The sequence below is a fragment of the Balaenoptera musculus genome, chromosome 14 (assembly GCF_009873245.2).
Source record: "Balaenoptera musculus isolate JJ_BM4_2016_0621 chromosome 14, mBalMus1.pri.v3, whole genome shotgun sequence".
Classification (NCBI taxonomy): Eukaryota; Metazoa; Chordata; class Mammalia; order Artiodactyla; family Balaenopteridae; genus Balaenoptera; species Balaenoptera musculus.
The window spans coordinates 27247322-27272180 of NC_045798.1; the positions used below are offsets into that span (position 1 = coordinate 27247322).

The 24859-nt window shown below is 61.3% G+C and overlaps 1 protein-coding gene across 1 annotated transcript; it reads left to right on the plus strand.

The window, feature by feature from the left end:
• Positions 1–3265: 3265 nt before the first annotated feature.
• On the plus strand, positions 3266–14802 carry SCARF2 (scavenger receptor class F member 2). The gene is made up of 11 exons (XM_036823626.1): positions 3266–3429; positions 8223–8281; positions 8384–8485; positions 8677–9196; positions 9298–9516; positions 9647–9775; positions 10380–10483; positions 10556–10673; positions 10944–11059; positions 12136–12288; positions 13071–14802. The coding sequence occupies exons 1-11, from the start codon at positions 3266–3268 to the stop codon at positions 14009–14011; spliced, it is 2625 nt and encodes an 874-aa protein (XP_036679521.1). The 3' UTR covers positions 14012–14802.
• Positions 14803–24859: the final 10057 nt, after the last annotated feature.

Sequence of the window (24859 nt, forward strand, 5' to 3'; positions counted from 1 at the left end):
ATTTTCCCTGGTGAGGACCTCTTCTCTGAACTTTAGTCCAGTCCCAGGTGGCCATCTCAGCCCCAAGTAAAGCCTAGCACCTGGGGAGGGAGAGAGAGATGCCTGGACCTGCCCACCTCCTGCATCTGAGCATGTGGCGGGGAGGGGGCCCTGCATTTCCTCCAGGTGAGTCTCCAGGGCCATGCTCCTGCAGCAGGTGGGACCTGTGGGCGAGCAGGGCTTCCAGCACCAACCTCACTTCTGCACAGCCCAGCCTCCACCTGAACACCCCCCCTCCTTTGGGGTCCTCATACCACACCCCCTGCAGACCCCTAGGCCCGGGGATGGATCAGGATGAACCCCCAGTGCTCTGTTCTCTGTTCTTTCCTGGCCACCTGGGCCAGCTGGGTCTTTGTCCCTGTGCCTTGCCTAGAGCCTGCTGCCCTGGCGCCCTGCCATGGAAGAGGGGGGCAGAGGGATGGTGTGCGCTCCTTGGTGGGAGGAAGGGCATGGGGGGTGCAGGCAGCCAGCTGCTCTGGACTCCTTTGGGGGTACCCTAAAGACGGGCATGGGGGCGAGGCAGTCACTGTGTGTGTGACTGCTGTCTCGGGGCCCAGGTACCCCTGAGGAAACGTGCCCTACTCCCTAACCCCACGTGACATCATGCACTTACACTTCAGGTGGCAAGCCCAGGGTTGACCCTGATGGTCGCTTCCAGTGGGACAGGATGGCCACTTATCCAGTGTCATCCTCCTGCTCCCAAGGATGAGGTGTGGGAATGTGCGTTTGGAGTTAGGAACCCAGCACTTCCTGTCTCTGCCAGCACCTTGCAGGCCAGGGCTGCAGTCCCTGCAGACCCCAGAGGTTCCTGGGAAGGAGAGCCAGAAATGTCCGCCTCCGCCCCCAAAATGTGTCCGACGTTGCTGGCGCTATCTCCCCACCCAGACACCAAGGCACAGCTTTTGCAAGAGACCTCTGGTCTGCAGTGGAGGCGGGGAAAGGTCTGTGAGGCCCCACAGGGCATGGGGTGGGGTAGACATGAAGCCTGGAAGGGATCCTGAGAGCTGGGCAGCAGCCTAGCCCTGCCACTGTCCGGCCTATCATTCACCCACCGCCAGCAGCCCACCAGCTCCTGCCCCTGGGCCCAGGCAGCTGGCTCGCCAGCTTGGCAGGCTTTCAGGCCCTGCATTCAAGCCTTTGCTTCACTCGTGGCTCATCCCTTTCTGTGTGCAAAATCCTCACCCTTCAAAGTTGGCCTCCCCCAGGAAGTCATCCCGGCCAGAACCGGTTGGCCCAGGCTCCTGGCTCCCACGGTCTGCATGCTGGTCAGTCATATGGGTGCCTATGAACCCCCAGCTTCCTCAGCCTGGTATTCACCTGGCACAGTCTGGGCAGACAGACGATCGTCCACTCCACCTGCACTCAGTCTCCCGATGGAGATGTGGTGGTTGGTACAGACGTGGGCCCTGCCCTCAACACCTGAACTCACCATCAAGTGCAAGGTGGCTGCGACAGGACACAGGTGGGGGGCTGTGGGTCTGAGACGAGCCTGGGGACGGTCCTGTCCTGCGGGCACCAGACACAGGTGGTACATGGATGGGGTGGGTAGAGATTTGTGACATTCAGGCATTCAGGTGGTGCCCCCACAGAGGTGGGGCTGTGGGGCGGGAAGCAGCTCTGGGGGGAGATGAGGGAGTTTGAGATGCCTGTCCATGAACCCAGTCTAGCTAGGGTGATGCCTCTAAAGTCAGGAGCTGGGCGGACAGTGCAGCCACACAGACCTCTGCTGGCCTCCATTGCTGGCAGCCAACGGGGGTTCCATGGGAGGGGCCCGGGCACTGCTGAATTCAGGGCCATGGCCAGGCAGAGCTGCCCAGAAGTGGTTGGCCTTTTTACTTGTCCCAGAGAAGTGTTTGCATTCATGACCACATGGGTGCAACTTCCCTGCCACCCTCCCCAACTGTGCCTCTGTCCTGCACCAGCATGGCTCAGGGAAGGGCCCTAACCTTCGAAGCTCCCTCCCATCCCAACTTCTGCCAGCCTGGTGATGCCCACAGCCTTGGGCCTTTCAGTGGCCCTTATTCCAGGCCCCCTCCTCCAGCCCCACCCTTCCGGATGGAGCCCCCGCATAACTGAGGCAGGACGCCACCTCCCCTCCTCAGCAGCTGCCCTCTCCCTGCCCAGGCCCTTCCACCAACTCTCAGGTCCTCAAAAGCCCAGCTCATCTTTTCGGGGACCTGTCTGCCCCACTCTTTGTTCCATCCCCAGCCCTGCCCGCCCTGCCCACCCCATGGGCCTGGGGTTGGGTCTGACCCCTCTGCTTCCTGGGCCCAGGGTTCCTCTTCCTCCTGGTCCCCCTAGGCCCTCCTCACCCCCTTTCTCTGCTGCCCCTGCTCTGCTCTGTGCTGTCACCCCAACCCTCCCGATGCAGGAGCTCCCACGACTCCAGCCCTGACTCCACCTTCTGGACTTTCTCCTTGGTGACTAGCGGCCTCCAGCCCATCGTCACACCTTGACAGGGGCTGCAGGCAGGGTCTCAGTCCCGGAGCTGTCCCCCCCACCACCACCATACCGCCTCCCTCAGCCTCCCCCACCTGCCTTTACCTCATATTCTCTCGCAGAGCCATTCTGCTCCCGGCATCTCTCCAGTCTGTTTCTACAGGGCCCCCTTCACCCAGGCCTCTCTGGTCCAGACCGAGTCTACTCACAGGCCTCAAGCATCCGGCTCCGCAGTCGCTGCAGGCTTTGATTGCGCCCGGCGCTCGGGAGGCGCTGACCACACAGCCGGACATAGAAGGGCCTCACGGGGGGAGCAGAGGCCGGCTTGCAGCCTTGACCTGGCGGTTCCGAGGCACCGCTGGCCAGGGGGCTTTCGTGCGTCGCGCCTGGTCCCCACCGGCTTCCCGCCCCGGGCCTGGCCTCGCCGGGAGCGCGCAGGGGCCGTTTCTCTGGTGGGTGTCTGGGGAAGGGAGGGAAAGGCAAGGCGACCGGTGATTCCTCGGGAGGGCCCCTTCCAAGTTCGCCCCCAAGTTTGCGCGCGGCCGCGTGGGGGCGGGGGCCGCGCGGAGGGGCGGTGGCGCGGCCGGAGGGTGGGGTCTGGCGCGCGGGGCGGGCGCTGCCGCCTGGCCGGCCGCGGCTGGCCCTGGATCAGGGAGCCGATGTGGAATTTCCTGCCCGGCCCGGCGCCCCTCCTGCCGCCCCCCGCCCGGCCGCGCACTCCGCTTCCGGCCGCTCTCGCTGCGGCCGCACCCGCGCCCGCGCCCGCCCCGCGCCTGCCCCGCGCCGCATGGAGGGCGCAGGGCCCCAGGGGGCCGGGCCGGCGCGGCGCCGGGGAGCCGGGGGGCTGCCGCCGCCGCTGCCGCCGCTGCTGCTGCTGCTCTGGCTACTGCCCGGCCCCGCGGCGCCCCAGGAGCTGAGCCCGCGCGGCCGCAACGTGTGCCGCGCGCCCGGGTAGGAGCCGGCCGGGCTGGGGGAGGGGGCCGGAGGGACGCCCGGGGCCGGGGGGAGGGGACGCCCAGGACCTCCCTGAGCCAAACGCGCGGGCCCCTCGGGCCGCCCTCGCCGACGCCGGCTCCGCTCCAGGCCGAGCCCGGGCGCCGGGCCACGACGGTGCGTCCGAGGATACCCCGGGCGAGAAGCGGGCGAGGGTAGAGCGGAGGGCAGCGGACGCCTGGAGGGCTGACACACGGGGTACGAAATTTCAGACCCAGGAAAAGGGACCCTTGGGCCGGATTGTGAAGGCCGCAAGAAGACGGGAAGCGCATTCCAAGCCCATGGCATGGCATGTGCAAGGGCTCAGGCACACGAGTGTGGCTCGAGCCGTGATGGAGGGAGGGTGAGCGTCCAGGAGAGATGGAGCGAGGCTCCTGAGAAGAGGGAGCCGCGGAGGTCTTGAGGCAGGCGAGTCGGAAGCACAGATTTGTGTCTTAGAAAGAGCGGGCGCGGGTGGGAAGAGGGTGGTAATGGAGGTGGGCGTCGAGGAGCCTGAGCTCAGAGTGGACCAGAAGCGGGAATAGAAAGGACAATGACGTGCGCCGGCATCGGGAGGATGGGGGACTCCCGGGTGGGGATACGGGGTGCAGAGGGGCGGCGCAGAGGTGGGCGCCACGAGGAGCCGGGCTGGGGAAGCCAGTGTGGGACAGGAGGGGACAGGCCCTGCCGGAGGGCGCCGGGCCCAGGACCTTGCGCGGAGGGCGAAGAGCGCAGGCCAGGACGCAGGAGTGGGCGCAGGAGTCGGAGGACCCGGTCGGTCTGTCAGAGGCCACTGCGAGGTCAAGGGCATCTCCGCGCGGGGGCGAGGAGCCGGCGTGAGGGGGTGCCTTGGCGCGGGCGGGGGGCGCCAGGCAGGCGGGAAGCTGGAGAAGCATCACGGGCTCCTGGCGGGGGCGGTGGGGGCGCCCTGGGCCGCAGGGCCCAGGGAGGCCGCGTCTGGGGGCAGGCGGTCGCGGCAGACAAGGGGCTGTGAGGGGCCGCGCGGGGTTTCCGAGCTCGGATCCCGAGGCGCGCAGACCCCTCCCCGCTGCGAGCCCCGCCTCTGGGGCGGGGGCCGGCCTGGCCCGCCATCTGCTTCACATCGACGCCGCCGCCGCCGCCTCCCGGGCCTCCCGGGCCTCCCCGGCCCCAGGAATGCAGCGGCTGTGGCGGGCGGGGCCGCCTGGAGAGGGGGAGGGCGCGATCGTCGCCAGCCCTGTCCCTCCGCCACGGCCCTCCTTCCCTGTGGGGGTCCGTGCCGGCGGGTGCGGGGGGAATCCGATGGCAACCCAGAGCTGTCCGGAGCCTGCTCCACTCCGCCTCTCCCCGAGATGTCCCATCACGCGGCCTGTTCCAGTAGCCAAGAGCCTGGGTTGGGTTTCAGATCCTGGTGCCACCTCTCCCCATCTGAGTGGCCCCGGGCACAACGCTTAACCCTTCTGGGCCAGTCCATACTCCTGTCCAGTGGGGTTGGTGGTGGTAGAGGAGGGATAGCTGTGATCCTGTGTGGAGCTGGTTAATGGGAAAGACGGCACTCCCCCATCCCCCCCAGGGTCTGGACCATCTCTTCATTACCTTCCCAAGGCTGGGCATTGCCAGGCTCCCACTAGCGTTCCCTCCCCCCGGAGTCAGGAGGACTAGGGCAGGGAGCAGCTCTCAGTCAGTAAAATCCCATACACTTACTGTGTGCAGGCCTCTTGTTGGTGCAGGGATACAGCTATCCTGTGTGGAGGAGACACAGCAAATCATCTGACATCTGGCAAGGGCTGGGGAGGAGGTGTTCAGTTGGGGGGAGACCCAGTGGGAAGTGATGAGTGAGAGAGGCCCGTGGGAGAGGAGGCAGAGCAGGGTGGCATCTGGGGCAGGGCCCTGAGTGCAGAGGGCCTGTTGGAAGCACAGGAAGGAGCCCTGGGGGCTGGGACGGGGATGGTGGAGGAGAGGCCACAGGGCGATGGGAACCCCCGTGGGCTTTGCACAGAAGAGGGGCAGGATGTGACCTGGGTTGGCTGTCAGGTGGCAGATGAACTGGGGCAGGAGGGCAGAAGGTGGGAGAGAACCAGGGAGGGTGAGGGTGGCTCTCACAAGGCTGGGCGGGCGACAAGTGGCCTGTCCCATCCTAGATCCAGTTTGGAAGATAGAGCTGGCGTGTTTCTCAATTGATCCACTCTGGGAGAGAGCAGAGTCCCCTCCCAACCTCCCAGTCTGGAAGGACAGTCTTTACCCTGAGATGGAGAAGACTCGGGGTGGGGGGCGCTAGTCGGGAGGAGGGCCCCCCTCGAGGCCTCTGAGGCATTGTCAGTGTCTCGATGGGACCTAGGGAGCTTCCCCAGGGAGCTAGAGTGGACAGAGCAGGGGAGGGAGGCAGGGGATGGGGCAGAAACCAGGGGAGGGGTGCCCAGGGGGGAAGGAGGAGAGTGGGGCAGGCATGGAGTCCCAGGGGGCGTGGAGGCAGAGGAGCTTCCTGTCTGGACGGGAGAGAACGGGACAGACACTGGCACAGTGAGCAGGCAGTGCTCTTGGGGAGCTTTGCCGAGGTGGCTTGGGCAGGTTCAAGATGAAGTTTTTAATCACTGCAGCATCATTTGCAGTAACAGTGATCTATGGAGGGGGCAGCCTGCAGCACAGCCTGCTTGCTGAGCGGCCTGGATTGACACCCCAGGGTCCTGCCCTACTGTAGGAGCTACCCCTGCACTGGGCCATCTTTCTTGTCATCTCACTTTCATAAGATCTGGGAAAATGGGCCTGCCAACCTAGCCTGGCCTTTTCTGCCAGCCCGTCCCAGAAGGAAAAGTCCCACAGACTCATCCTCCATGTGGGCTCTGTCCTGCTGGGGAGCAGGCTTGTTAGCTCTGTTGGGTGGGGCCTGGGCACCAGCCATGCTGGGGGGACCAGGTGAACTCAGGGACTTCCTAGAGCCTGCTCAGCATGGGCTGGAGCTCACAGCACAGCCTCGGCTGAGCTCATAGTTTGTGCTGGACACATCTTGACTCTCTTAATCCTCCTGCCAAACCTATGGGCCCCATTCTACAGATTTAGCAGCTGGAGCTCAGAGAGGTAAAGTTCTGTGCCCAAGGTCACACAGCAAGTGGCAGACCCAGGCATCCAATCCACCTTAGTGTGGCCCTAAAACCAGGCTCCCAACCCGATTACAGAGCCATGCAGCCAGGTCGTCCAGGATGGAAGGTGGTCAGTGTTCCTGGGCCATCCCAGCAGGCCATCTGGTGAGGCTGCCTGCAGGAGGGACCTCTACAGAGGCTCTCCATCCAGAGACCTGGGTTCAGACTGGCAGAAAAGGCAGGAGGGTGATGGGCCCTCAGACCTGGGTCTCCCTACAGATGGCCATCTCGGAGCCCCAGGACAGGGCTGGGTGGGTGGGGACAATGGGGGCCAGAAAATCCAGGCCTGCTTAGTGTTCCTGTCTCTGGTTTCCAGTTTTATTTGTGGAAAATAAGCTGGCCCATTCCTTGAAGTTTGGGGTTTTATGGGTCCTGTTCCCCAGGTCCCATATCTTTGGCCCAAAGGAGAATCCAGCCCTTTCTGGGAGAGGGGGCTCCCTTGGAGTCCGGGGGCCCCATCCAGGGTGTGGTGATCATTTCGAGCTGGGAACGGTTGGGGGGCATCTTCTGAGGGGTGTGATATGGGGCAGCTGCAGCCTTTCCCTTCTCAGGCCATCCCACCCCCACCCCAGGGTCCTCAGGCCCCTCCCACCTCCTCCCACCACCACATCCCGGTTCTAGATTCACATCCTTCCCAAGAGGCCCTCTCCTTTTCTCTGAAGTGTGAATGGTGGCTGTGTGCTTTTTGCGTTTGGCTGAAGTTCTAGGTCTGATGGGACCCTGCAGAACTGCAGCCTGAGTGTCTGTTCCTTCTCAGCCTCCTTTGCCCCACAGTGTGGGCACACCCCACCTCAGCCCTCATGGCCCTCACCAGTGGCCATGGCTTCACTTGGGCAGGGCCTCCAAACCTTTGTGCCTACACACCTCATCAGCCCAGGGCTTGGGAGGCTGCACTACCCTGATATGGGACACAAATTTTTTACCTCCTGTACCATGTAAAGCCAAATACAATTAAACAAGATTTTATGAAATTTCACGGAGAGGACATTCTAATGTTGCCTTCCTCCAGCCCAAGTCTCGCCCTGGTGCTCTGCAGCCCTCAGTTTTACTCTCCTTACTCAGATGGAGGACTCCCTGGGTGTACCTCGCCCCTCCCCAAGTGGACACCTTGCTGTGTCCACCTCGCTCAGAGACTACCCATCTGCTTTGGTGCTCCAGTTGGGCATCCAGATGTGCCCACCCGGCCCAGCCAGTCCTGGCACTGTCCAGGTCACGTCATATCTGGATCCCTGACACCCATCTGGCCAGACCCCCACCCCCAGGGATGCCCTAGACCTCTATGCCTGAGCAGGTCCTGGAGGCCCAGGGACCTTTGCCCCACCCCCACCTCACTGCTGCCCCTCCTGGGACATGTGCGGTCTCTTCTCTGGCCTAGTGGATGGGAAAGAGGGCACAGATCAGGAGGAGTGGCGAGACCCCTTGTAGAGGGAACTGGGAAGTCCTTGGAGGTGGTCTGCCATCTGCCGCCTCCCAGTGTCCGTTCTAGAGGGCTGGAATTTGTGTCTTATTCGCTTCGAGTCTCCCGAACCTACAGCAGTGCCGGCCACACAGCAGGGCCTTGATAACCACCTCCCTAGGGCAGGGTGGAGGTTGCTGGGGGACCCAGCGAGGACTAGGAGTGGGTCCCGAGCTCAGGCGCCCTCTCTCTGCCTGCAGCTCCCAGGAGCTCACTTGCTGCGCTGGCTGGAGGCAGCAGGGGGACGAGTGTGGGATCGGTGAGTAGGGCACCCTGGGACTTGGGCAGGGGGCGGGGTCACGGAGAGGAGGGTTAGTGTGGGGGCTGAACTCGCAACAACTTGGGCGCGTCTCGTTCGCAGCTGTGTGCGAAGGCAACTCCACGTGCTCGGAGAACGAGGTGTGCGTGCGGCCGGGCGAGTGCCGCTGCCGCCATGGCTACTTCGGTGCCAACTGCGACACCAGTGAGCGCGGATTGTGGCGGGCACGGGGCAGTGGGGCAGGATCCCAGAGATGGGCGGGGCCTGAACTGGAGGCGGGGCCTGAGTCGGGGGCGGGTCCCCGGGGGCGGGGGGCTGGACGCGGGCAGGTTCGGGCTGGGTCTGGGCCCCCACGCGAGCACCTGGGCCTCCCACCCTCTCCGCTCGCTCTGCAGAGTGCCCGCGCCAGTTCTGGGGTCCCGACTGCAAGGAGCTGTGTGTCTGCCACCCACACGGGCAGTGCGAGGACGTGACGGGCCAGTGTACATGTCACGCGCGGCGCTGGGGCGCACGCTGCGAGCATGCGTGCCAATGCCAGCACGGCGCGTGCCACCCGCGGAGCGGCGCGTGTCGCTGCGAGCCTGGCTGGTGGGGCCCACAGTGCGCCAGCGCGTGCTACTGCAGCGCCACGTCGCGCTGCGACCCACAGACGGGCGCGTGCCTCTGCCACGCAGGCTGGTGGGGCCGCAGCTGCAACAACCAGTGTGCCTGCAACACGTCGCCGTGCGAGCAACAGAGCGGCCGCTGCCAGTGCCGCGAGCGCACGTTCGGCGCGCGCTGCGAGCGCTATTGCCAGTGCTTCCGCGGCCGCTGCCATCCGGTGGACGGCACGTGCGCGTGCGAGCCCGGTTACCGGGGCAAGTACTGCCGCGAACCTTGCCCTGCCGGCTTCTACGGCCTGGGCTGCCGCCGCCGGTAAGCGCGGGCCCCGGCCGGGGAGGGAGAGGAGGGGCAGGCGCCGAGGGAGCCGGGGTGAGGCGGCCCGGACCCCGCCTAGCCTCCCGCCCCTTCCCCAGATGCGGCCAGTGCAAGGGCCAGCAGCCATGCACGGTGGCCGAGGGCCGTTGCCTGACGTGCGAGCCCGGCTGGAACGGCACCAAGTGCGACCAGCCGTGCGCCACCGGCTTCTACGGCGAGGGCTGCGGCCACCGCTGCCCGCCGTGTCGCGACGGGCACGCCTGTAACCACGTAACCGGCAAGTGCACGCGCTGCAACGCGGGCTGGATCGGTGACCGGTGAGCAACCCGTGTCCGCCCCAGACACGCAGACCCCAGCCGGCCTCCCCCGATTGCCCTCCGCGGAGGGCTCTGTGGCTTAAGGGTCGTTTGCCCTGTTTCCGCTGACGCCCCCTCCCCGCGTTCCGAGGTGTGAGACCAAGTGCAGCAATGGCACCTACGGCGAGGACTGCGCGTTCGTGTGCGCCGACTGCGGCAGCGGCCACTGCGACTTCCAGTCGGGACGTTGCCTATGCAGCCCGGGCGTCCACGGGCCCCAGTGAGTGCCCGGGGACCCAAGGGGTTTGAGGGGTCTGTATCCGGCACTGGGCTCCAGCCAGACCCCAGGTGCTGCTGCGTTGGCCGACCAGGCGGGACCCAGGCTTGGCCCCTCAGCCTTGGCCCCCATACTTCAGCTAGGGAGCGACAACAGGCTCTTTGGGGCAGTTTCCTGCCCTGGGGTGGAGCCGGCGCTCGAGCGGGATCTGGCGACCAGGTCAGCCTGTGGCCAGTGGGCTCCTTGAAGGCTGCAGGGCTGAGGTGACCCGGAGATGATGTGGAATGAGCAGGGACCTCCACGTACAGCCAAGGATCTCGTCTGGCAGCCCCTTTTTACCCCACAAAAGAGTCAGCCCCAGCAATGGGCACTGCGGCCAGTGTCCACGACCCGTCCCCCAGACTCCGTCTCGCTGGAGTGCACACATTTGTTTCCAAAACATTGATCACTCAGGGTGTGCTGGAGGTGGGGGTGGGCTGCAGTTCCCAGAGAATGGAGAACCCGGGGCCGGGGCTGGCTGGCCGCGGGGGCGAGGGCGGGAGGCGTAACCGAGGGCCGCTTGGCGCTCCCAGACCCCACGCCCCTCCCTGACCTCGCGCCCCCGCAGCTGTAACCTGACTTGCCCGCCCGGGCTCCACGGCGTGGACTGCGCCCAGGCCTGCAGCTGCCACGAGGACTCGTGCGACCCGGTCACCGGTGCCTGCCGCCTGGGTGAGTGGGTGGGGGCGACCCGGCGGGGGCGCGGGGGCTGCCGGCACCTCGCTGACCCTGTGACCCCCACAGAGACCAACCAGCGAAAGGGCGTGATGGGCGCGGGCGCGCTGCTCGCCCTGCTCCTCGGCCTGCTGCTCTCGCTGCTCGGCTGCTGCTGCGCCTGCCGCGGCAAGGACCCCGCGCGCGGGTGAGGCTTCCAGGTCCCTCCCTCCCCCGGTTCCGGCCGCGCGGGGTCTGCAGCACGGCGCGCCCTTCCCGGCCCCGCCCTGAGGGGCCCCACCCTTCGTTAGCTCAGGCCCCGCCCTCCCTGAGTTTCTGCTCCCGTGGGCCTCTCCCGGCCTTAGGCCCCGCCCCTCCGCTCAGGCCCCGCCCTCCCTGTGGGTGGGCTCCCACGGGCTCGCCCCGCCCCTCTGGCAAGGCGCGGCCGCGCCCCTTCGCTCAGACCCCGCCCCCGCAGGGAGCTCTCGCTTGGGAGGAAGAAGGCGCCGCAGCGCCTATGCGGGCGCTTCAGCCGCATCAGTATGAAGCTGCCCCGGATCCCGCTCCGCAGGCAGAAGCTGCCCAAGGTTGTAGGTAAGGATGACGTAGGTAAGGAGTCTCCGAGGAACACCCCCCGACGCAGGAGGCTGCTGGGAAATGGGTGGGACGGGGTCGGTGTAGGAACTGCAGGGCCTTGAGTGTCGATGTGGGGGCGTAGGGAGGTGCGACCATGGGGAGGAAAGAAAGAATGCGGATGCAGGGGAGCCCTGGAGGAAGGCAGGGGTCCTACGTGTGCGGGCAGGTGTGGGCCCTGTCTCGGTGACTGTGACTGCATGTGTGGTGTGGTGGGGCAGTGTGGACTGGACATCCGCGGCCGTCAGGCTCCCGCAGTCTGCGGGAGTGAGTACACTGTCAGTCCTGATGCGAGCCGCAGGTGGACGCGGGCACCTGTGAGTGGGAATGCCCTGCCACAGGAAGACCCGCCCCCGGCCCGGATCCCCAGCTGTGCCCTCAGGCTGGTCCCTCGGCCCCCACCCTACCTCAGGACGGGGCTGGGTGCGGGGCGGTGCTGCTTCTCTCCTGTCTGCACTGACTCACACCGGGGTGGAGTCTCTCTGCGTCTTTCCCACTTGTTTCCAAACATGAGGGGGATGGGGAGATGAAGTCTCCTGGGAGGTAAAGATGCAGACAGCTGAGAAAACCCCTGGGCCCACTCAGCAGAGTGGGATCTATGGGCACAGATGTGGGGGCTGGAACCCACATCCCATTTGTGAGAGGGGAACAGGCTGGCCAGCCTCTGGGATTCCCCCGTTGTGGGGTCTATGTCTGTGGAGGCCGTGCCTAGGGGTGCAGCCTGCTGAGACGGCTGAGCCAAAGGGTGGCTTCACCACTGCACATCTGCATTCAAAAACTGCTGCAAGACAGGGTCTGAAGCGTGGCTTGGAGGCCCTGATGGCCTCTCCCAGCCAGGTGCTCTCTCTTTTCCCAACTTTCGGCCCGACCTCGCTCAGCTCCGTGGCCGTACACTAGCCTGTTGAATTGCCTGTCCCGCCCACTATCTTGGGGTAGGGCTGGCTTGGGTCCCTCCATCATTTGTGGCAGGAGGGCTTGCAAGGGCACTGGCTGGGGCAGGCGGGGCCCCTGGCAGCTATGCCTCCCTCCTTCCCCAGTGGCCCATCACGACCTGGATAACACGCTCAACTGCAGCTTCCTGGAGCCGCCCTCGGGGCTGGAGCAGCCCTCGCCATCATGGTCCTCCCGGGCCTCCTTCTCCTCCTTTGACACCACGGATGAAGGCCCTGTATACTGCGTACCCCACGAGGGTGAGTACCCCTCTGCTTGGCGTGAGGACCCCCCTCGCTCTGACCCAGTGAAAGGTTCCAGCTGAAATATCTATGCTCTGAGGGACAGGCAGCATGGGGAGGAAGGGCTAGTGATGCTGTTAACTGGGGGGTGGATACACAGTTGAGGTTGCAGAGTGGGCTTCTTTGCTGCCCAGCACCAGACTGGGGTAGGGTCTGGGGAGGTAGCCACAGCCCAGGTTCACTTCTGGGGAGACCAGGCAGAGAAAATTCCGGGCCTGGGGAGGAGGTGGCAGAGGAGACAGGAAATGGGGTTTTCAGGATATGGGGACACACTTTCACCTGAAGCCTTGGCTCACAAACATCAAGAAGCAGCCTGAATAGCTGGGCTTCTGGCCTCTCTCTTCCCCAGACCATCCCCGTGAGTGACCTTGGGCAGGTGACTAACCTCTGAGCCTTAGAAGGCCTTTCTCTTAAAGAAGAACTATGAATCGAGGGTCAAATGTGGTGATGGTGGCCCCCCAGGCTGGGGATGTGGTGGGGGAGGGGTGCGAGTCCAGGCCGAGTTGGGGCTGCAGCCCAGGAATGAGCCCCACTACCCCAGCCCTCCGCCCCCGGGGCTCTGAGCTAAGTTTGTGGTCAGTGCAGTGAATGTGCCAGGCATGTCTGGATGCCACGGCGACTAAGCGCCAGCTGGGGTGGGAAGAGGAGGGGAGGTGGGGCGCCAGCGAGGGTTTGCTCTTGGAGGCTGGAGGGCCAAGCTCTTTCCGGAGGAGGTGACCGCCCCGCTCTTCCCTTGTCAGAGGCGGCAACCGAGAGCCGGGACGCGGAGGCCCCCACCGCCCCAGCCCCTGCACCTGCCCCTGCCCCTGCCCCTGCCCCTGCCCCTGCCGAGGCGCTGGCTTCGTCCCCTGCACCGGTGACTACGCCCGCGGAGGAGGCCACGCCCCTCCGCGCGTCCTCCGACAGCGAGCGGTCGGCGTCGAGCGGGGACGGGCCCGGCGGGGCGCTGTATGCGCGTGTGGCCCGGCGCGAGGCCCGGCCGGCCCGGGTCCGGGGCGAGGCCCGAGGCCTGTCGCTTTCGCCATCGCCCGAGCGCAGGAAGCCGCCGCCGCCCGACCCCGCCACCAAGCCCAAGGTGTCCTGGATCCACGGCAAGCACGGTGCCGCCGCCGCGCGTGCGCCGTCGCCGCCACCCGCGGGTCCCGAGGCCGCTCCCAGCCCCAGCAAGAGGAAACGGACGCCCAGCGACACGTCAGCGCGGCCGGACGAGCCCTGCAGCCCCAGGGCCCGCGACCCGACGCTGCGGCCCCCGGGGCTGGCCGAGGAGGGGCCGGCCCTCGCCGCACCCTCGCCGCCCCGGGCTCGGGCGCGTGGCCGTGGCCCGGGCCTCTCAGAGCCCACGGACGCTGGCGGTCCCCCGCGCAGCGCACCTGAGGCCGCCTCCATGCTGGCCGCCGAGCTGCGCGACAAGACTCGCAGCCTGGGCCGCGCCGAGGGGGCCGTGGGCACGCAGGGCCCCCGAGAGAAGCCGGCGCCGCCGCAGAAGGCCAAGCGCTCGGTGCCTCCCGCCTCGCCGGCCCGCGCGCCCCCCGCGCCCGAGGCCCCAGGGCCCGAGAAGGCGGCAGCGGGCACGCCCGGATCCGACACCCCCCGAAAGAAGACCCCCATCCAGAAGCCGCCTCGCAAGAAGAGCCGGGAGGTGGCTGGCGAGCCGGGCCGGGTGGGCGCGCCCACCCTGTAGTAGGGCGGCCCCGCCGTGCCTGCAGCTCCCCGGCTTAGCAGCGCTGCTTGCCACCCCGCGTCCCGTGCGCGCCCGGCGTCTCCCGCGGGGGCCCCAGCCCAGAGCAGCCTGGCGGGAGGCTGCGTCTCACTGGCTCAGGCCCAACAGCTCTCCAGGATGGGGTCCCGCTCTCGGGCAGGAAGCCCCATCCCAGTGGCTAAGGCCTGACAGACGCTTTGCTGGCCCTTCCCTTCCCATGGCCTGCCTGTGGAGGGCTCCCACCAGCCCGGGTCTCAAAGGCCAAGGGCAGGAGGGCTCTGCCTAAAGAACACCTCTCACTGGCCAAGAGTGCCTTGGCTGGGTCACCTTCTCACTGGCTGAGGCCAGAAGCACTTCCACCCTGGCAGCCTCTCTCTGGCCAGGGCCTGGCGCCTCTGGCTGGAGGTTCCCTTCTGTGACCCTAGCCAGAGGCTACTTCCACTGGCCGAGCCCCAGGGCACCTGGTTGACCGGAGCCTGGGGAGAAGGGCTGGTCTCTGCTCCTCAGGAGGCTTGGCTGTCTCCCCACCCACCCCAGCCCCACCCACGCTCTCCCAGCCCCAGCCTCCCCAGCCCTGGCCCCTCCGCTGTCGAGCTGGTTTTGATGGCCTCCCACCACCCCACATGCCTGGGAATCCGAGGGGCAACTCCAGTGGCCTGTGGAGACGTATTTATAGGCCCCCGGCAGGGCTGCTCCCACCCCATCCGGGTGCCCCAGGATGGGCTCCTCCCGGCAGGGGCTTGGCCAAAGCTTTCTTAATAAAGTGCCTTTTTTCCCCCCTGCTCTGACTGCTTCCTATCTGCTGGGCCTCTGACAAGGATGTCCCCCCAAAAGAAATTGCGCCAGGACCCCTCGACCCAAGTGGAGCCTGGGAGCCCAGGTGTGGGTCTCCCAGGACCACGCTGGAAGTGGGTCATGTCCATCTGCCCATCCTTCACCTGTTTATCAAGTTTACTGGGCACCCACCTCGGCCCGCCCCATCCTGGACTGGCAACCTGGGATGAAGGGTATGTAGGAGCAGATAGAGTGGCACCCTTGGCTACGAGGAAGGAGCTGGCGCGTGGGGCTGCTTCTGCCCTGCACCTTCCCCACTGCCCACTGCTGTTACACTTGGGGCCTTGAGCTGTTTGGTGTGGCTGGGGTGGGTCAGAGGCTGGGGCCAGGGGGCAGCAGGCCACGGGCACAGCCTCCAGCCGGGCCGCATCTGGCACAAACAAGACAGTCTGGCACCGCACAGAGCCGCGCTGTCCATCTCAATGGGCTCCCTGTCCTCAGCCGGAAACTCTCCCGGCCCGAGAGGTGGGGGGAGGGGGAGAGCCCGCCTGGCCCAGAGCCCTGGCTGGCCCTGCTGGCAGTCCCCCCCACTCCCCTGCTCCCCCGCCCAACCTCAGCCTGCTCCCACTCTGGCCTGGCCTTCTTTCTGTGGCCATTTGTCCTAATGTCTTCACTGCTTCTGGCCCTCAGGATGGCCTCGCAAGTGACCTTCCTGAGCTCCAAAGCCTCACTTTTCTACGGTGTCCGCTGTCCCTCATCCATCTGGGCTCCTCCCATCTCCCTGCCTCTGCCTAGCAGGCCTTTTCCTCACCTTTTGCTGCCAGCTCTTTTGATCAGGAGATTCTGCCAAGATTCTCCATTCATCTCCCCACCCCCGCCCCATAGGCCCCAGCATGACCAGAGTCTGACCAGTGCTGGCAGCTCAGGGATCTCACCTGGCAAGTTTCTTGCCCTCTGGCCAGATGCCACGTGGAGGTAAACGTCAGTGACATGTACAGGGGCTGAGCCACCTGAGTGGAGATGGCCTCATGGCACAGGCGGGACATCTGGTGTGGCTCCTGTGGCCGTAGTCCCTGCATCTGGCCTGGTCAGGCAGCACGTGGAAGGCAGGCTCCCTGTCCCCGGGGCACGCACCTTCCCTCGAGCCAGCTGGGCACCCTCCCAGCCGTGGCCCTGCGCCTGGCCAGCCTCATCCCTTCCGGCACCAGGCCATGCTGGCTGCCGGGGCTGAGAACACAGGCTTAACGTCAGCCAGGAAGGGCAGCTGCCCAGCTGGGCTCAGCAAGGGTAGGGCAGTGGCTGAGGAAGGTGGTGGAGGCAGTGAGGTGGTTCGGGCCACAGTCTTGCCGTGCACCCCCCACCCACCATGTGCCACCCTGCCGCTCCCCATCCCCCGAACCCCTGCTCCAGCTCACCTGCTCCCTGGCCTGGATCAGCACCATGGGGCGACCAGAGCTGTCGCATCAGCCAAGCCTTTCCTGGGGCCCCTCTGCCGCCTGCTCTGGGAGCCTCCAGGCATCCAAGACCCTGAGCTTCAGGAGCCCCTCTGTGTGGGTGCCTCACAGAGCAGGAGCACCTCCCGCACTTCCGGCAGCCAGCCCTGCCACCCTGGGGGCCAGATGCTGTGGCCTGGAGACCAGGCAGGACCTGGCCCAAGAAACCCCCCAGGATGATCCGGTAGCCGCCTGGAGAGGGAGCTGCTGGGACCCCCTCCCCACCCCCATAGGCCTGCAGCGGTGCCAGCTCCCAGGGCAGGCGCCACAAAAGGGAACCGCAGCTGCTGGAACCTCCGTTGCCATGGGGACGAGGACCACAGGACCCACATCTGGTAGCGATTGAGGAGGAAAAATTATGAGTCGTGGAAAACGCAAATATTTTTTGTAGCACAGAGCACAAAGGAGCGGGAGGAATGTGGGACTGGAGAAGGCCTGAGCCCTGCCGGCTTTCAGGCGGGGACAGAGAACATATCACACAGAGGCAGAGCTACACCTACACACACACACACACACACACACACACACACACACACACGCATGCACACAGACGCACAGTCAGACACACACACTGAAACATACCCACACCTACAGCCAGACCCAAAGAAAAACAGAGATACTCACCACCAGTAGACTCACACCCCCGGACGGAAATGGACAGTCCCACCAACACAAACACGCAGAAACGCTGAGACAGAAGCCCTGCCACACCGCACACACGGAACAGAAGAACCAGTGAAACACCAGGAGAGACGCACACACTGAAGCAAACATGCGTGTACAGGGAAGCACACTCACCCTGCGAGACACACACAGACAGAGAAGACTCAGCAGGGACGTCCCTGGCGGTCCAGTGGTTAAGACTCCGAGCTCCCACTGCAGGGGGCACGGGTTTGATTCCAGGTTGGAGAACTAAGATCCCACAGGCTGCACCGCAAAAAAAAAAAAAAAAAAAAAAAAAAAAACAACTCAGCAGCACACACGATACCACCAAGCTTGGGGCACCGAGACGGACATAACCCTGCAACGCAAAACACACCCCCCAACTTACAGAAGCGTCGGGAGAGACACAGACCCTGCAACACACACACGCGGACACACACACACAGCCAGACCCATAGCAGCACCGAGAGCACTCACTCAGTCCACCACACACGCAGGAGAACCGAGACAGGATGACGATACTGAATTTATCTGAGCCCCATGCCCGAGATTGCACCCTGCTGCAAGCCCAGAACAGGCCAGCCCTGAAAGGCTGTGTTGCCCTCTCACGTGCCAGACCCCTTCATTCTTCCTTGTGACTCCCTTGATCACCTGCCTCTAAAAAACCCCAGCCGCTGCCTCTCCTTGTGATGTTCCTTGTTAGTGAACATTCCTCCGGTTGCTGTAGCCGGAATAAAATCATCCCCTGATCATCTCCCCCCACGGTTCTGCCACCCCGACCCTTGTCTTCAGGTCCTGGGCACTTGCTCCAGGTAGCACCCTCCTGAGCGCCCTGGCCCCCAGCAGCGCCAAGGTCCTGTGCTCTAGGCTCTTGTCTGTTGGGAGCATGGTAAGAATTTGAGTTTGATCCTTTTTGAGGATTTGTTGATTTCTGGTACTGGATTCTTTTGGGTTCATGGTCTGACCATTTGGTCTTGTGTCTGTTAGTCTTTTCTGTTCGCCTATTTGTCTGTTTTGAGCTTAAATCAATTAAGAGTTAGTACCCGCTGGGAAGATGGTTTGAGGTGGTGATAGATGGAAAGAGCCATGTAGACACGAAGGGTTCCTTAAGGCCACCGGAGAGGCTGTGACAGGAACAGGGATGCCTGTGACACACCTAGCAGTTGGTACCTTTGGGGATGCTCACCCAGACGCTTGGTGGTGCCCCCCACAAGAGGGCAGTGGTGAAGGGGGTGGGGTTAGGAGAGCAAAGGTCTGGGAGCAGAGAGTGAGAGTCCAAAGACAGGTGAGGGTGTCTGCAGAGGTTGGGGCCCCTGCGGAGGACAAGGAGGAGGGAAAGTGGGAGCATGAGAGGGAGTCTGGGTGGAGGAGATATCAGATGGGGTCCAGTGGGGCAGGCACCGTGGGTCCTCATTGGGGACAGTTGTGTTGAGTGAGGTCATCATTGGATGAGTCCAGCTACAGGGCTGAGGTCACCTGGTTTAGTCAAGAAGTTAGTTAGTTTCACAATAGCGAAGATGTGGAAGCAACCCAAGTGTCCGTCTAAAGATGAATGGATAGCAAAATGTGGTCCAACCCTACAATGGAATATTATTCAGCCTTAAAAAGGAAGGAAATTCTGACACATGATACAACAAGGATGAACCTTGAAGACATCATGCTAAATGAAATCAGCCCATCACAAAAGAACAAATACTGTATGATTCCACTTACATGAGGTATTTAGAATAGTCAAATTCACAGAGACAGAAAGTGGAATGATGGGTGCCAGGGGCTGGGGGAGGGGAATAGGGAGTTAGTGTTTAATGGGGACAGAGTTTCAGTTTTACAAGATGAAAAGGTTATCACGATGGTTGGTGGTGATGGCAGCACAACACTGTGAATGTACTTAAAGCTCCTGAACTGTACACTTAAAAATGGTTAAGATGGTAAAGATTATGTTATGTGTATTTTAACACACCAAAAAGAAAAAAAGGAAACAAATAGTTGGTTTGAGGGAGATCAAGGGCCTCACTGGGTGGATAATGACCTTGGGCTGAATACTGGACCTGAGGTAGCCCTTGGTCCAGTAAATACATGGAAATACATGTCTGTGGTTGGATAGTGACTTCAGGGGGTGGAGTGGGCAACAGTGAATCCACTGCTGGGATCCGTCACCCCTAAGGTGCCTGTTGTATACGTCCCCATGTGAGACATTCCAGTGCTTACCCCCCACTTCAAATTAAATTCTTAATGTTCCCCAATTTGTGAAAGTGAATATTCAGGTATTAACAAAAACGCTACCTGATATGCCTAAGTGTATGATTGACAAGGCTCACCTGATGAGACTTCGTAATTTGCAATCATGGAGCCTGTAGTCGGTCAGGAATGCAAGGATGCCAGGATGAGGTTGAATCAGGTGTTCAGCTTTTTGACCTTCCAGGACCAAGGTCAAAGCTAAGTGGTAGAATATGGTTTAACAGAAAGACAAAGCACGGCCTTCAATCTTTCAGTTTTCACTAAACCATAACAGACTTCATATTTTCTTAACCAGTTTTTCAGAGTTTTTCCTTCCCACCTTGATTTACTTTTTTAAAATTTATTTATTTTATTTTTGGTTGCTTGGGGTCTTCGTTGCTCTGCACGGGCTTTTCTCTGGTTGTGGCGAGTGGGGGCTGCTCTTCGTTGGGGTGCACGGGCTTCTCACTGCAGTGGCTTCTCTTGTTGCGGAGCACGGGCTCTAGGCACGCAGGCTTCAGTAGTTGTGGCTCGCGGGCTCTAGAGCGCAGGCTCAGTAGTTGTGGCCCACGGGCTTAGTTGCTCTGCGGCATGTGAGATCTTCCCTGACCAGGGCTTGAACCCGTGTCCCCTGCATTGGCAGGCAGACTCTTAACCGCTGCAACACCAGGGAAGCCCTTGATTTACTTTTTTAAAAAAATAGTCTTTATTTTTTAGAGCAGTTTTAGGTTCACAGCAAAATTAAGAAAAAGGTACAGAGTTCCCATATGCCCCCTGCCTTCCAGTCCCCCCACTATCAACATCCCCCCCAAGCGGGACATTTGTTACAATCGATGGACCTACACTGACACCTCATCATCACCCAGAGCCCATGGTTCACATCAGGGGTCACTCCTGGTGATGTACATCCTATGGGTTTGGACAAATGTACAATGACACGTGTCCACCATTATAATATCATACAGAGTAGTTTCACTGCCCTAAAAACCCTCTGTTCTCCACCTATTCATCCCTCCCTCTCCCCCAGGCCCTGGGAACCACTGATCATTTTATTATCTCCATAGTTTTGCCTTTTCCAGAATGTCATAGAGTTAGAATCACACAGCATGCAGCCATTTCAGACTGGCTTCCTTCACTTAGATGTGCATTAAGTTTTCTCCACGTGGGCTTCCCTGGTGGCACAGTGGTTAAGAATCTGCCTGCCAACGCAGGGGACATGGGTTCCAGCTCTGCTCTGGGAAGATCCCACATGCCGCAGAGCAACTAAGCCCATGCGCCACAACTACTGAGCCTATGCTCTAGAGCCCACGAGCCACAACTACTGAAGCCCGCGCACCTAGAGCCCGTGGTCCGCAACAAGAGAAGCCACCGCAATGAGAAGCCCGTGCACCCCAGCGAAGAGCAGCCCCAGCTCTCCACAACTAGAGAAAGCCCACGTGCAGCAACGAAGACCCAACGCAGCCGTAAATAAATAAGTTTATAAAAAAAAAAAGTTTCCTCCACGTGTGCTCACGGCTTGACGACCATTTTTTTCTGCGCCGAAAGCTTTTCCGTGCTCTGGATGTACAGATTATTCATCATTCACCTCCTGCAGGAGGTCTCCGCCGCTTCCAGTTTCTTTTTCCTAACGGTCTGACATGCATTTCCAGAGGCAGTGTGCTGGTGGGAGGGGCCGGGCAGGGGGCTTTCAGAGTAGCTGTGCTACTTTCCGAGCGGTGGAGCCCCCGCGGACTACCGTCCACTCGGGGAAGGGCTTCCGCGAAGCGGAGCGGGACGGTGGCGCCATCTAGCGGGCGGCCGCGCAGCACCTGCCGTCTCCGGTCCCCGGGGCAGCCCAGGAATGCGGGTCCCAGGCCCAGATAGTCCCGTAAAGCAAACAGGGCCAGGGGAGGAGCCAGAGGCCGGTGATAGCATCGCGCAACGTGGGTGTTATGTCACCCTAGACGTCGCGGTGACCTCATCCACGGGCGCAGGCCCGGACCTCAGCTGGGACCACAGCCCACCGCTCCCTGCTCTGTGCCCAAGCATCCACTGGCTCTGCCCTCCAGGTTCCGCGGGCACAGGGGGTAGTGTGCTGCCCCTGGACAGTCAAGTGCGGAATTATTGTACACTTTAAAAAAAAAGCTAAGGGACTTCCCTAGTGGCGCAGTGGTTACGACTCCGGGTTCCCAATGCAGGGGGCCCAGGTTCGGTCCTTGGTTGGGGAACTGGATCCCCCATGCATGCCAGCCAGCTAAGAGTTAGCATGCCACAACTAAGGAGGCCCAGGGTCGCAACTAAGGAGTCCGACTGCTGCAATGAACACCTGGCACAACCAAATAAATAAAATTAAAAAAAAATTTTTTAATTAAAAATAAGAGAAAAAAAACAGTTAAAATTGGGACTTCCCTGGTGGTCCAGTGGTTAGGGCTCCACACTTCCACTGGAGGGGCCACGGGTTGATCCTTGTTCAGGGAACTAAGCCACGTGGCCAAAAAAAAAAAACAGAGAGAAAAACAGCCCAGTTAAGACTGATGTTACCTGTATTTTATCACAATTAGTATATATATATATCTATTAAACAAACGTGACTGTGAGTAGAGGCTGGAGGTTGCTGGAATAAGGCCTGTATAGAATATATTAGCCAAATGGTAACAACAGAATCCTGGCCAGTGGAGCACTGCCTGCCGGTGCCACTTCGGCTGTGCTGGGACAGGCCTTAACTGACCACTGGTTAAGGTCACAGCAGTTCACCACGAGGTGCCATTTGTCCTTTCTGGGTTGAAAACCAGGCCAGTTTGGACTGATAGCTAGAGAAAGAGGGGGATAATCACCCCTTCTCTTAATGCATCTTGTGTAATGGGTCTCCTCCTTCAAGTCCCAGTTTTAACGTATTTTGGGCCATATTAACAATTTTAATGGCTCAGCAAGTCCTCAGGGTCTGATTTGGCAAGACCAGAAGTAAGGGACAAAGTTTTTTGTTTTTCCTTTTTTTTAGAAAAATTAATTAATTAATTTATTTATTTTTGGCTGCGTTGGGTCTTCATTGCTGTGTGCGGGCTTTCTCTAGTTGCGGTGAGTGGGGGCTACTCTTCATTGTGGTGCGCGAACTTCTCATTGCAGTGGCTTCTCTTATTGCGGAGCACGGGCTCTAGGCGTGCAGGCTTCAGTAGTTGTGGTACGTGGGCTCAGTAGTTGTGGCTCACGGGCTTAGTTGCTCCATGGCATGTGGGATCTTCCCTGACCAGGTCTCGAACCTGTGTCCCCTGCATTGGCAGGTAGATTCTTAGCCACTGCACCACCAGGGAAGTCCCTGCTTTTGTTTTAATATTTATTTATTTGGTTGCACCGGGTCTTAGTTGCAGCACGTGGGCTCCTCAGTTGCGGCATGTGAACTCATAGTTGTGGCACGCATACGGGACCTAATTCCCCGCCCAGGAATCGAACCGGGGCCCCCTGCATTGGGAGTGGGGAGTCTTAACCACTGCGCCACCAGGGAAGTCCTGCAAAGTTTCAATTTTATTCCAGTTAGGGCTTCTATCTTGATAATGGGCGGTCCCAGAGGAGCGGGAGCCAGACCCTGGAAAAGTAAGGTGCATTTTTCCTTCCGAGCTCTGACCCCTGGGGAAGCCCAGGTCGCAGTATGCTGAGACCAGGTGGGGGCAGCCATGGACATTCTGAACTGGGGGCTTTCCTTGGTGGGAGGGTTTGGTGCTTTGGGATGAGAGGACCAGGTCTTGGGATGCTCCTCAATAATTTCAGGTCACCTAGGGCCTCAATAAGAGTAGTGGTTCCTCAGCAAAGGATGCTGTGCAGCCTTGGAATCTGTAGGCGCTTCTCTGAGAAATGATGCCACGTGTGTGCCGAGAGCCCTTCTTCCCAGGCATCCTTGGGGCCAGTCCCCATTCCACTGCATCTGCCATACTTTTCGTTCTCTACCTCAACTCTGTACCACGATCCAGAGGGGGAATTGGCAACCTACAGCCTGGGGGCCAAACCTGGCTGGATGCATGTTTTCATAAATAAAGGTTGACTGGACGCCCCCCCCGGGAGCGCTCAGCACAGTGTAAAGCCCTTGAACCCTGCCAGGTTGTTTAATAATTGGCCTCCCTCCCCTAAAGTAGCCACTGAGTGAGGGCAGGCCACTGTCCAAGCCACAGATGGCGGAGCAAGGGGAGGGCGGAGGTCATGCCCAGGAATGCGATGCTGTGAGGGTGGATGGGGCGTGGCCATTCCTGAGAGGCTGGTGCGTCTTGTGGAATAGATTATTCGTTTGGGGGCCCAGTTTGAGGGCACTGAGATATGCTGGCCAATTAAAGTGAATCCAGAGCCAGTATAAGCAGGGGCAAAAGCTACTTAGTGCCTTTTTTGTGGTCCAAATCCTTAACTGTGTATTAAATATTGAAATTCTGATCGAACCAAATCTCAGGCCTGTGTTCCAGATTCTCTTTCTCCCTTGCAGAGGGGTGTGTGTGTGTGTGCATGTGTGTGCACTCTCACAATATAACTCAGAGGTACCCTGTATCCTCTATAGGTCCTTCAGTGTGTCCTATATCCCATAGGAGGTACGCAGGCTGCGGGCCCCCTCCTCCAGGAAGCTCCAGGCAATACTGTCAGAACGAGCCTGAGGCCTTGGGCCTTGGACCAGTTAGACACGTTTATCCTAAGAATGTGATTTATTGTGAACACGTGTTTTGCTCTGGTGTGCGGGTTTGGGGCCTGGAGTCTGAGAGACAGAGGTCAGTGGCATGGGTGCTGCAGCCCATGTGACTGACCCCCAGTAAAAACTGAGGCCGGGGGGCTTCCCTGGTGGGCAGCCCTTTGCTCCCAGTCACACGTAGTTGCTGAGAATTAAGTGGGGCTCCGTGGGGGAGGGGGACGCCTGGGAACCAGTGCCTGGTCTCTCCTGGACATTGTCCTGAGTGCTTTTCTCCTTTGAAAAGGGCACTAGTTGGCCTTTGTGACCAAATGATCCTGGCCCCGAATTTGCTTTAACCTCTGGGAGACGTGAGATGGGGCTGCATATCCACGGGCCTCAGTCTAGTCACAAGGGGGGCCGCAGGACTTGGGGATCGGCTGGGCCCCCCTGCCGGCTCTGCACACACCTGGTGGCTGCTGCTCACCCCTAATCACCCGAACCCTGGCCCCAATTCCCCACTCCCAGCCCATCCTGAACCCCAACCCTAATTTGGGTCTCTCGGAGCCTTGTCCTGACCATGACCCTGACCCTGACTAGCACCCAGATGCCGTGACCGCTGGACTCGGGAAGGTGTCCTCCACTGCTGGGGTGGGCCTGCTGCCCTCCCGTCCTCTTTAGGCTCTGCCACAACCTGCCTGCAGGCGAAATGTCCAGGAGCCCGTGGAGGTGGTCTGGCTGGTGCCCCCCACCCCCTCCTGTGTCTGTCATCATGACATTGGATAGGAAAGAAAATAGTGTCACCCCAGAGCAGTGCCGCGGGAAGAACTATGGACCCTGTAGTTTCTCGTTCACAGTGGAAATTGCTTTTTGTACTGATATCAAAAGTAATGTGTCTGTTGTTTTAATAATTCAGAACATGAACAGTCAGTCCTAACCCATCACCTAGAAATCGGTAGCATCTGGTGCATATATTAGGGGGTCCTTGTGGGTTCCGTCCCAGCCCCCATCCCCACTTCAGTCTTCACTTCTTCTTCTTCTTTTTTTTTGAGCTTGCAGGAGACCAGT

What these genes read in the sequence shown, in the direction of transcription:
- SCARF2 (XM_036823626.1), top strand. Translation starts at nt 3,266, where the DNA reads ATGGAGGGCGCAGGGCCCCAGGGGGCCGGGCCGGCGCGGCGCCGGGGA. An exon ending in AACGTGTGCCGCGCGCCCGG is followed by an intron (nt 3,430 to 8,222) that starts GTAGGAGCCGGC and finishes CTCTGCCTGCAG; the next exon opens with CTCCCAGGAGCTCACTTGCT. An exon ending in GGCAAGGACCCCGCGCGCGG is followed by an intron (nt 10,674 to 10,943) that starts GTGAGGCTTCCA and finishes CCGCCCCCGCAG; the next exon opens with GGAGCTCTCGCTTGGGAGGA.